At 40.6% G+C, this 12,664-nt stretch overlaps 1 protein-coding gene across 2 annotated transcripts in view; it reads right to left on the bottom strand.

Moving 5' to 3' along the window:
• Positions 1 to 12,664, bottom strand: part of Ryr3 (ryanodine receptor 3) — a 569,960-nt gene that overhangs the window by 389,659 nt on the left and 167,637 nt on the right. For both annotated transcript variants that reach the window (XM_029469442.1, XM_085834580.1), the window contains exon 2: positions 1,109 to 1,228. In XM_029469442.1, coding sequence (XP_029325302.1) covers positions 1,109 to 1,228 — 120 coding nt within the window. The remainder of the gene's footprint in view (positions 1 to 1,108; positions 1,229 to 12,664) is intronic.

Genomic DNA, 12,664 nt, shown 5'->3' with positions numbered 1-12,664 from the left:
GCCTTAGTAGATATAATAGCCAAGCTGTATGTTAACTTTTTTCACTCAAAGTACAGTCATTTGATAATTTTCTTTCCCTGTGTTGAGGCAAGGGGCTTAAGGATATCATCAGAGGACAATTTGCTCTGTCCTTTCCATCCTAGGCAGCCTTGGGATTGAACTTGGGTCATCTGACATAATGGTAGGAACCTTTACTTCCTGAGCAGTCTAACCAAAATTTTGATGTGGTTATTTTATAGCTGGAACAAACATCTGCAATCAGTTGACCTTCAGTCATGAATTTTCTATGCCTCACTCACTGCCCCTGGGCTTCCCAGAGGACAGCCTCTGATGCTAGAGTGCAGATGAACCCATGACCTGTGGATTCCAGGCTCACTAGACCTCAGAATTCCATGGATTATGAAGGATTTGTTTATGCTAATTTCTTTAACCCCTCACCCATCTACTGAGGTTCTTGTTCTGTATCTCTGGAGAACTCTGACTAGTAAAAGTCTTGTCAAGACTGCAAGGTGCTTTAAGATTTCTGAACATACAGACATAGCCAGGATATGCTGGGAGAAAAGCTTAGCTGAATAGACATGACATGACATATCTCCATGCAGGCAAGGGCCAGACAGAGTAAATGGCCCTCAGTGTCCTTGAATCCCAGCAGGCAGCTATAACTAACTTCCGTCCAATCAGAACTATGCTGTGCTTACTGTAAAACACAGGCTCAAACAGCCAAGAGTCTCTGTAGCAATAAAATGACAGCTGAGAGTATAGAACAGGGACCTGGATTTCTAAGAATTAACAATGTCAAAGACAGCATCCCGGGAGTATCAAGAGATCTCCCCATCCAACCAGTGCTGGCAGCTCCAGGAATCTCTGGTATACTAGGGAATTCTGACAGACAAAAGAACCTTCCCTCCCTTTCTTTTTTCTCAGCTCTGGGGTCTGATGCCAGTGCTTTCTGGGATGAGAGGCATATTCTAAATCTGATCTTCCCTGTGGGAAAAATGAATACATCATCTCAGATTTCTCTTTTGTCACCATCTCCAAGAAATGCTTGCCCTAAATGATCACATGGGAAGCCAGCAAGAGAAGGTATGGGACAGGCTTTTTATCTCACCTTGGCTTCTGAGGTGGGTTCCAAGAAGCACAGGCGATTCCCAAGTCCCTCGGCTGCCAGGCAGAACTTCCGCTGCTCCTTGTGAATGTTTGCAATGCACTGGAGTACAACTTCATCCTCCTGCCAGGAAAGAGACATAAGAGTGTGAGGCGTGGGGGCAGCCTCCTACTCACTAGGACACGCCATTCCACTTCTGTGTAACGTTTACATGTAATTAGGCAAAGTGCATGTTTAAGTTTGGATATATTTCCCCAAGATATGATACTATGTTTTTAAAAAAAGCAATTGAAACTCAAAACACTTCTGGTACTAAGCATGTTGGTTGGATTAAAGATACTTAACCTGATGGTGAAATGGCCATGTTTTCTATACATTACACCATGTGCTTCACTTCTGACATGTATAATCTATGTGAAGACATAACTTCAAGATCTGAGTGAATATAAAGATAAGTCAAAGCAATCTTCCAAAAATGAAGGGCGCAGTAGGATGTGATTGAAGGGAACAGAAAATACAGAAGCCCTCAGCATAAGGCAAGGTGAGTGGAGAGAAAGTTCATGTCAGGTTGTGGAAGAGGTAGCAAGTATGGTTAGTCAGGGGAGGGGAGGAGGGGCATAAACAAAGCACACATGCCAAAGATGACAAATTAAGGATGTTGAAACCTGCAGAAAGTGAATTTTACATCCATAGGAAATGAAGATTGAAAGAAGTCTGGAGGTCCAAGTGGAAAAGAGGAGTTGAAATACCAGCAGAAGCACATGTCTGAATTCTTAAGGAGGACTTCCTCCTACATAGAATTCTGTAAAGCATCCCTGCGAAAATTCGAAAGATCTTGAATTAATGGCACTCTTCTTGCCAACAGTCCTGGGAGGGAGGCATACTTCCCCTGACAATAATATATACACATCATGCATAACCCTCCCTCAGGATGGAACATTTTCCTCCCTCATCTTCCATTCCTGTTCTTCCATCTGGCAATCATGGCCTTTCTCATATCCATTTTTCTTGACTTTGGATTTCCAATATCAGAAAGATCTAAAGTTAGAAGCCAGTATACAGCAGAGCCACCACCTTGCCAATGGTCCCTTTACCTTTTGATCCTGCCTTCATGTCAACCAGGTGCTGGAAAGACACATTGTATGGAAGAGAACTTTCTTGCCCTGTGTCCATAATGTGCAAGTTAATTAAAAACAAAACAAAATAAAACAACCTCTTCCCCCAGGAATGTGAACATGCTCACTAGTAGCAGATGTCTACAGAGATGTGACTGTTACCTGAGATAGGGGACAGGCTGCAGTCCTAAGCTGCCAGTGCATACAGAGAAGACTTGAGGCAAGGAATGAGTGTCACATTTATACTGTATCACTGAAATATTACTGTCGATTATCAAATTGAGTGTGTCATCAATTCAGGACACTGCACAGTGAAGTCAGGCTTCCTGGTCTTCTTTTTAACTGAGTGGAAAGAAAAAAAATTCCAGAATATCACTGCTATTTAAATATGGGTTCAGTGAAATCTCTAGAGAGAGAAAAAAAAAATCCCCCAGGTGGCTTTTCCCTCTAGACTGTGAATAAGCCAGGAGTGATGTGATCCTTCTGAAGGACACTGGCCACCTGAGAACGGACTTAGTTGTCAAGATGATGAAGAGGTTACTTGCATTGGGAAGCAGGGGTCATAGAAGTTAAACGGTCTGTAATGTAGGAGATGGTCATCCAAGTGCTGAATGCTCTCATGAAAAATGCTAATTGTGGCCTCCACTAACCTGGTAGTTAACTGTTTCCTATCTACATACATTTTACTGGTATCAAACAAACAATGCCCAAATAAGCACTTGAAAAAAAATAGGAAATCTGGCTACCGATCAAATATTCCATAAACCAATAAATCTAGACAAATCTACTCTTTCAATCTGGGTTGGAAAGGACTCTTTCCAAGATCCCATTTCCCATTCCTTTCTATCCCAGTGTATATAAGCTACTGTAGTTTGACCTTGCTCTAGCTGCTTTAAAGCTTATTATTCTTCTGAAACATTTCTGTCCTACACACATGTTCACATATTCTTACAACATGGGCTGCCAAGAAAAGAATGGATTCAATAAAGCCACCCCAAATAACCATTTGACTAAATAAATCACCATTTGCTGAAAGGCAGCCCTACCCAAGAGCATGCCTAGGTGGTCAGTCTCTAGCAGCTCTTTGCATGCGCACACCTGGTGGGCAGTGTGGGTGACATGCAGATGAGTAGGGGACCCTCAGCCAGTCATGCTTCACTCTTTCCCATTCTGCCCAGAACCATATGCTCAGTGCTGACCCGGCTGTAGACACCAGCTGGCACGGCACCTGCGTTTGCTCTATGCAGCAGCTATTATCTCCACAGACTTTGCACAGACAGACATCTGGGACTATCAAGTGTGCTTGACACTCAAATTTACACTGAATTCCATTTTGGGCAATGGTATGAGTCACTGTTTAGCTACTATAGTAGAAACCATGAGTCTCTCCAGTCGTCAGCCTTTCTGGTTTATCCGATCCTTGTAGTAATCTGTCCTCTTCTCCCTGTGATTTGTCTCTTCCTATATTTTTGGTTGTGAGCCTAGCCTTTAACTGCTGAGCCATCTCTCCAGCCTTAATTTGTCTCTTCTTTCTCGCAATGCTCTATCTCCTGTTCGGGTGCTGTCCAAGGATATAATTTATAAAGAAGTCCCCTTGTTCAGAGCTTCCACATTTTTTCCACATTTTGCTTCTTGCTTCCAGCACTCCAGAAGCTTGCCTTCTTCACACACACACACCACGAACACACACACACACACACACACACACACACACACACACACACACCACCCCAATGCCAAATCCAGACCATTACTTTCCTAATTCATGTGCAAAATCCCTTCCACTTGGGAGAACATGGCTGCCACAGTCTAAACCTTCTTTAGCAACGTGGCAGCATCCTAGTTACTTCTCCTGTCACTTATCTGGTTTTTAAAGATAATCAGAAAACTCAATAAAGTTATTTGCATGAATTCTACATATAGCTATTGGCTACCTCCAATGACAACACATTCTGCTAGGCTCCTCTGAATTTACAAAGTTTTATGAGGCAGGGTCCATTACTGCTACAATAATGGAATTGAGGGTGAAAGGCCAGCAAGTGGGATTTTTCTACTTCACTTTAGCTGTCATCCCAAGTAACTTTAAAGTTTATGTGCATAATGAGTCTGAAGTGACACAGGGACCTAATTATTTCTACTCTGCCTTAATGAGAAACTATCATGAACTTCTTCTGGCCACAACTGAGAATGATCCATTTCTAAAAATCCAAGGATAGATTTTCTCACTCTGAGAATACAATCCTCTCTCCTTTAGCTCATTTGTTTCTTTTTGAATTTTTTTTTCCATGTGGTTGCTGGGATTTGAACTTAGGACTTTCAGAAGAGCAGTTGGTGCTCTGAACCACTGAACCATCTCTTGAGCCCTCTTTTTGCATTTCTATTCTTTTCCTTTCAAGTCTTGCTCAACCTTATCAGGATTGTCAGTCTGTAGAAAACACCCTTGTCCTTTCTCTGTCTCAGAAAAGAGAAGGTTTTTATAGAAAAAAAAAAACCCACCTCAGATTATGTATCAGTATTAATTTATATAATTTCCTAGTGACATATTTTCAACTTCGATTTCACTGGAACAAAACGATAAATTTTTCCTCTTTAGATGAGGGGGAGGAATCAAAACAGTTATCACTCAAACAGTACCAGAACACCACACCACTTATTTCCAAGAAAGAAAAAGGACAGAGAAGCAAATGCTTTGGGGTCAGACAATAAGATCTTTACAATGCAAACTGTGTCTTTAAGAGGGAGAACTACTTGAGTTTCACGTGTTTTGCAAATTGTATCTTATATCTTGGGTAGTCTAAGTTTCTGGGCTAATATCCACTTATCAGTGAGTATATATCATTTGAGTTCTTTTGTGATTGGGTTACCTCACTCAGGATGACACTCTCCAGGTCCATCCATTTGCCTAGGAATTTCATAAATTCATTTTTTAATGGCTGAGTAGTACTCCATTGTGTAAATGTACCACATTTTCTGTAGCCATTCCTCTGTTGAGGGGCATCTGGGTTCTTTCCAGCTTCTGGCTATTACAAATAAGGCTGCTATAAACATAGTTGAGCATGTGTCCTTCTTACTGGTTGGAACGTCTTCTGGATATATGCCCAGGAGAGGTCAAAAGTGGGGACACTTTGCCCCTTCTTAGAATTTGGAGCAAAATACCCATGGAAGGAGTTACAGAGACAAAGTTTGGAGCTGAGACGAAAGGATGGACCATCTAGAGACTGCCATCCCCAGGGATCCATCCCATAATCAGCCTTCAAACGCTGACACCATTACACACACTAGCAAGATTTTGCTGAAAGGACCCTGATATAGCTGTCTTTTGTGAGGCTATGCCAGGGCCTAGCAAACACAGAAGTGGATGCTCACAGTCAGCTATTGGATGGATCACAGGGCCCCCAATGGAGGAGCTAGGGAAAATACCCAAGGAGCTAAAGGGGTCTGCAACCCTATAGGTGGAACAACAATATGAACTAACCAGTACCCCCCAGAGCTCGTGTCTCTAGCTGCATATGTATCAGAAGATGGCCTAGTCGGCCGTCACTGGAAAGAGAGGCCCATTGGTCTTGCAAACTTTATATGCCTCAGTACAGGGGAACGCCAGGGCCAAGAAGTGGGAGTGGGGGGTAGGGTAGTGGTGGGGGGAGGGTATGGGGGACTTTTGGGGTAGCATTGGAAATGTAAATGAAGAAAATATCTAACTAAAAGAGAGAGAGAGAGAGAGAGAGAGAGAGAGAGAGAGAGAGAGAGAGAGAGAGAGAGAGAGCTACGACTCTCATGTCCCCAGGAAACAGAGTCTCTGAGACCGTGCAAATGTTCCTGCCTTCTTTCAAATGAGTCAAACTCTCTCAGAAGCCTTACATTTGAGCTCTAGCTTCATCTCTCCCTCATTCCAACTGCCTTATCTTCCAGACAAATCAAGCCCAGGCTCTCAAAAATGTTATTATCCAAATCCCTCCTTTCTCACAATACCCCCTAGTCTAGCTATCCTGCTTGCCCTAAGGACAAGGACTGTCCTCAGAGTGGAGCCTGTCATAGTGTGCTATTGTTTTCACTTTTACTCCTCAGAATGTGCTAGGTATCTTTTATCTTCACCCTTGTGGTCCTCAATTTTCCTAACATCTACCAATTCCTAAATTTATCCCTAGATTTGCTAACTGCCTATACTGGCTAGTTTTGTGTCAACTTGACACAGCTGGAGTTATCACAGAGAAAGGAACTTCAGTTGAGGAGATGCCTCCATGAGATCCAACTGTAAGGCATTTTCTCAATTAGTGATCAAGGGGGAAAGGCCCCTTGTGGGTGGGACCATCTCTGGGCTGGTAGTCTTGGGTTCTATAAGAGAGCAGGCTGAGCAAGCTAGGGGAGGCAAGCCAGTAAAGAACATCCCTCCATGACTTCTGCATCAGCTCCTGCTTTCTGACCTGCTTGAGTTCCAGTCCTGACTTCCTTTGGTGATGAACAGCAGTATGGAAGTGCAAGCCGAATAAACCCTTTCCTTCCCAACTTGCTTATTGGTCATGATGTTTGTGCAGGAATAGAAACCGTGACTAAGACACTGCCCAATATGTTCCAATGCTCTAAAAGGTTTTCTATGTCTGTCTTATGCTCTCCATGTGTGTTATTGGCATTTCTGACTTCTTTAGAACCCAAATCTGGATGTCACTATCCTATATCTCAGAGGCCTTCCTCTCTCTTGTCCCATAGCAATGGATAACAAAGACTAGCAATTGTAGGTTCATAGCTAAGAAGAGACTATTCTAACATCCTCTGTCTGGTCTGATCATTCCCAGTGGTTTTATTACTCTTTTCAAGAAAGGTGGGGGTTTTGGAATGTAGTCTATAATGGCTTCAAAGCCTTGATTCTCCTGTCTCCTATGATATCCTGTCATATATATATATATATATATATATATATATATATATATATGAATGATATTAAAAATATCTTACTGTTTTTGGTATCAAACAAAAGGCTTTAGGAATGCTATGAAAGTATTCTACCATTATGCCAGGTCCCTATTCTTTAGGCATTATTACTTTGCTTCTGAAAATTCTTAGTAGTTTTCTCTACAATGACAACAAAACAAATATAGTATTATTGGACTAGCAATTGAGGCTTCTGAGTTCCCCCAACATCTTTTGTGTAGTACCCCATTGGCTTTTTCTCCTTGCCCTTCTTCTATTTCTAACACTAAATTTGCCTTGATTTGTTCTTTTTTGTACATTATATATGTATAATATATAGGTCCCAAACACCTGATTTTTTTGAGGCCTACAAACCCTCTCTTTGCCGGTTTCCACAGCAGTGTTGACTGACATATGTATGATGGCTATCCATGTAGCTATCTATTTCCAGCTATGCTGAAAATGCTAATATTCTGATCTCTGTTTAACAGGCACTATGATTTTTGCTCAGTAAACCATATAGGCTTCACAAAACTCTGTGATAGAGGTACACATTATTGCTTTTGTTTTATAAACAAGAAGATTCTAAATCAGTTCCCTAAGGTATCACAATGACAAGACGGACAGCCTAACATCCAGTTCATGCTGTCTCTTCTGTGACTTCTGAGTGATTTTGTATCCTTGAAGGATATGTATCACTGTCTTGATACACACTCGCATGCTAACTGTTGCATGTTATATACACAATTATAATTTATTAAATGGTAATAATTTTACCTATAATCTCATTAATTATAAACTATATTAGAGTAAAAATCTTATTTCTGATTATATATTCTTGGAAAATGACATGTTTGTTTGTTTGTAAACACAAAACAAAAAATAAACCAACATGATGATCAACTGAGATTTAAAATATGTTTTTTCCTATTCTCCTCTAAATAACAAAAATCACTGTAGAAGAGGGCTCTGATTCATTGGTGAATCATAATAATGAAATGAAAGGCAAATAGAAGTTGACATAATAAAATGGTAATGGAGTTTTGTGGTCTATTTCAAAAGCGATTACCTTCTATTATTGAAAAAGTATTGATTGCCCTCTCCTACACCAGTTAGGATGCTGCTCTTTCATTCTCAGTTATTTAAATTTCATTACAACACAATTTGTCTAAAGGTGAGGAAACTGTGGGAGGCTGAGTCAGGAGAACCTTGATCTCAAAGCCTAATCTAGGCTAGTTGGTGAGTCTAAGGACACAGCTTAGTGACAAGCCTCTTAAAATGAAATGTTTATTTCACAGGCATAGGATCACGTTGTTGGTCAGAGGTGTCCTAGAGACCCTCAAAACACTAGCAAGCCATTGCTCTTGGTTATCCTCTAGGTAAGGTCCTGTTTGTGAAGATACCATACACATTGGTCATAGATCATAGAGAAATTAACTTGTTACTGACCAGTTAGTCTCCTCTCTCTTGGCTAGCTTTCATAGTGCTAGAAGGTATATGTAGACTGCAGAGGGAGTGTAAGGCATTGTTAAGCACTTTTACCCAACTGTGAGATACAATAATGACCACCATAGCAGATATGCCTGTGGATACTACAGCACTCTGGATCCCATGGGAATAATCAATTGCTTTCTTCTTGGGTTTAAGGCCTGCTTCACATGTAAAATACATTCCTGAATATTGTAAATCTGCCCAGGAACCCATAGGTGGAGAGTCCATAGGCCGTAGGGGAGAACCCATTACAATTATTCTGCTAAGTGGACATAGCATCAAACCACCATCTGCATGTATCTCTCTCTCCCCACCGATTAACGCAGTCCTGACGTGATGCCAACCTGGATCTTGGCCACCAAGACACTGACATTAGTAATACATCTGAGTTCATGGTGGCTGTCTCAAACTATCATAGTGATGGAATTGATAAAAATAGAAATATTTTAGCCCTTTAATGCAGTCAAACAACTAAAAACTGACAGATTACATGTGCTAGAGAGCTCAAAGCCAGTAAAAAAGTCTCTATGTCCAGTGACTACAACTCTGGAAACAGGGACTACCAGCCTCAAATCTGCATTAAAGGTAAAAACTGAGGAGCATCTAGGGTGTCTCATGTCGGCATCCTTTCAAGCTATGAGGTTCACATGCACCAGCTATTCCTGTCACATTCAGCTGGTGGTAGTGATGAGTGATTGTCCCTGAACAAGGACAATGTAAGCTTAGGGTTCACAGCATTACTGGGCCTTCTCTGACAAAGCCATGTGATCATCGACCCAAAAGACTTTGAACTTGAAAATGATGGAGCTTGGCTCTCCTGTCTCTACTGTTTCTCTGTTACCTCCTTGCTTGAAGGTCAAGAGTTGAGATGGGTGCCACGTTTGCCAAATTGGAGCTGATGACAGGCACTTTGGCTCTTTTTGTCTCTGGGTTACTGTGAAAGAATGTTCTGGGACAAAACAAAATGACTGGCAACCCTATTTCAGATAGATAATACGATGGTTGATGGCAGCCCTATAGTTAGACCTGTGCATCACCAGTACTGTGAGGCTTGTGAGCAGTAAGCATGTGAGACAGAGCAGGGTCAGCAGATTTGTGATTCACATTTAAGGGCAGCTAACACTGCAGAGGAAAATCCATGGCATTGATTGCCTTTAAAGGGAAGAAGGGTCCTACCCAGTTTTCTCAAACATCAGGTTTTGTTGTACAGAACTGATGATGTTAATGTTACTAGTTAACTTCATTGCATAGAAATGTGTGAATTCATCCTCAGGCTTTACCAACATTGTCTCTTAAATGAAAACTAAATGGAATTTTTAGAATTAGACCATTCACAGGTTGCCCTACAAGGACTAATGGAAAGGTTTTTCTGTTCTTCTGATAGCCGCTGTGACTATTCGTCTCATTTGATGTATTTGGCAAAGAATGACTCAGGTAGCAGGGGACTTGTAGTGCCTACCTTGGTACCTGGAATTACATAGAAAAGTACAAACACTTTGAAACCAGTGACAGAATTATGTATGTTGGGAATGTTGGGACAACTGGCCATGTTAACAAAAAATGTTTATGCATAAATGTGCTTAATAAAAATCTCTCTTTAAACATTTAAGATACTGCCCACTCCCACAGTACAGCCATGAGACATTCAGTTATTCTCAAGCCCTCTGTACAAGTTAAGACCCAAATGTTGAAGATTTGAGGGGCGGGGGAATCAGTTTAGTGTCTTGTTCTCCAAGGCTAAGAGACAGCATTTACAATACTCTCAGTGGCAGCATTTGGAAAGTTTTGTTGTTGCTCTGTCTGTTTTGGCTTGGGTTTTAGTGCCCCTTTGGAATTGCTTTAATGTTTTAGTATCTGTCCAAAGTTGGGGATGACAACCAATCTCTGGTTCCTTACTATTCCTGGACCATTGCAACCTACAATAAAGATGAAAATTTCAGAAGACAACAGAAACAAATGATACAGTTTCTCTCTTTAATAGTTTGCTTATATGGCTTAGGCAATACCCTTTCTTCCTTCCATCCATCCATTGGCTGCTCTTTCTAGTCCCTCTGGCAAGCTTTTCAATATTCTCTTCTCTAATGCGAGAGCAGTGTTTCAAAACCTCTTCCTCAGAGTGCTTAGCTTTCTATGAAGTCTCCTCCTTGGTAATATTACCATGTGTTGAGTCCATTTAATGTCACTTATTATGTATGTTTTCAGGGATAAGTGTTTGGCACTGAATAAGTAATTTGTGCACTTTGCCTTGAGGAGAACCACCCCTCCTGCCTTGAGGAGGACCACCCTTCCTGCTGCCAGCTTTACTCAGTTATTTGTAGTTCTTTGTGAAAGTTTGAGGCCTCAAGAGCATTTTCTTATCTAGCTTGATGAGTTCTCTTTACCTACTTGTTCTTATTCTGACTCTTCTCTTCCTTAAGCAGGCCACATGGAGGTTTCTTTTAGTCGCACAGTTTATCAGGAGGTCAACATTGAAAATCAGAATAGTTCTTTACCATTCAGTCAGAACACACAAGATTAATAACTACACTTTTTGCCTGAGCATACTACTTTGGCTTCTTTCTGCTTCACACATAGTCTCCAGAGAAAAAAATAAGTAGAAAAATATCTAGAATTCCACAGCAAGTCACAACATAGACTGTGCAACCTCAGAGGTAGCAAAGGCCAATGGCATACAGCCATGGCACACACACATGCACACAAAGCCCCTGGATCTAACATTTCCTGAATGTAATTCTTTAAAAAGGTATGACTAGGGCACTTTAACTTTATAGGTTCACACCATAAGTGTGTGTCTCTACTTTGGTTCTTGGTAAGCACTGTGACTTTGCAGGAAGGAAAGCATCTAATTCTGACTATACTTTGTCACTAGTCAGGGACACTGATAAGTTGTGTAAGGACACATGCTTTTGTGTGCTATTAGAGCTATTTATTTCATTGGTTTCCTTTACTGTCATCACTGGCTCCTCATTTGAAGCACAGCGTCTTTCTTGGGCATACTGGCTTTTTCATACTACCCACCCACTTTCTATGAAATCTTCTGACAGTGCTTATGCTATGTATTGGGAATGGGCTGTTGTGTATCCTGTTTTACTTCTGGGAAATAATACAGTTTCTGGGATTTTTCTGTTTATGGTGCTTCAGAGTACTTGCTGATGCTTTTCTGTTATTGTTTGAAAGAAAGAGGTCAATAAAACTAAAATCTCCAATGTGTGGGACACTATACATACTGTGTACATAATATTTATAATATCACTAGTCTATTCCCTGATGTAAAATCTGAAAGCAGGAACAAAGCCTCTGTTTCTATACAAAATTAAGAGTAATGGAACACTGGATTTTTCAAAATGGATACTTGATGAAGTTAGAAGATTATAATGAAATTTATAGGCTGACATTCAGATGGGTAAAACTTTGAAGATAGGTTTCTGGCAAGCAAAAGACTTGTTTTCATTATTTAATGATATATCAAGTCCTATAAATTATCCTGTCCAGGACAAGTATCTTTAAAAATTATCTAATTTTTCCAGTCACATTCAGATATGTCAAGTATCACAAACCAGTGAGAAAAAAGTCTGTACAGAAGAAAAGGACCAGCAAGAAACTCAATGAGCCTCTTACAAGCATCATTTTCAGGTTCTGAAAAGTTCCCTTCAAAGTAGTAACCCTGATGCCTATCCTATAGAGAAGGGCACTTGGACCTGAGCTTGGTATGTTAAGTGACTGCCTAGATCTGGATGGATATTTATTGCTTTTATTCCTTCATTATTTTTATTGAGTATCCATTGATTGCCTAAGACATGCTGTGCACAGTTTGACTCAAAGAATAAAAGAAAAAAATGTTTCAAAGCTACTAAATGGCTATTTAAATTCAGTTCTTCGTGACTGGAAAAATCCAAGTATCTAGCACCATACCAAGGTTGATTCTTCAAGAGTATGTTTCAAGTTCTTGTATAATTGATACTTTTCACAACTTAGTGATAATTTTTTTAATTTCTTTCATTACTGGGAAGTAGGGTTGGAACAGTGCTGCACTCAAAAGCGTTGAGTG

The sequence above is a fragment of the Mus caroli genome, unplaced genomic scaffold, assembly GCF_978045245.1.
Source record: "Mus caroli unplaced genomic scaffold, Mus_caroli_1 scaffold_2, whole genome shotgun sequence".
Classification (NCBI taxonomy): Eukaryota; Metazoa; Chordata; class Mammalia; order Rodentia; family Muridae; genus Mus; species Mus caroli.
The sequence above is the reverse complement of the archived record's forward strand: the minus strand, read 5'-3'. Positions and strand labels throughout refer to the sequence as shown.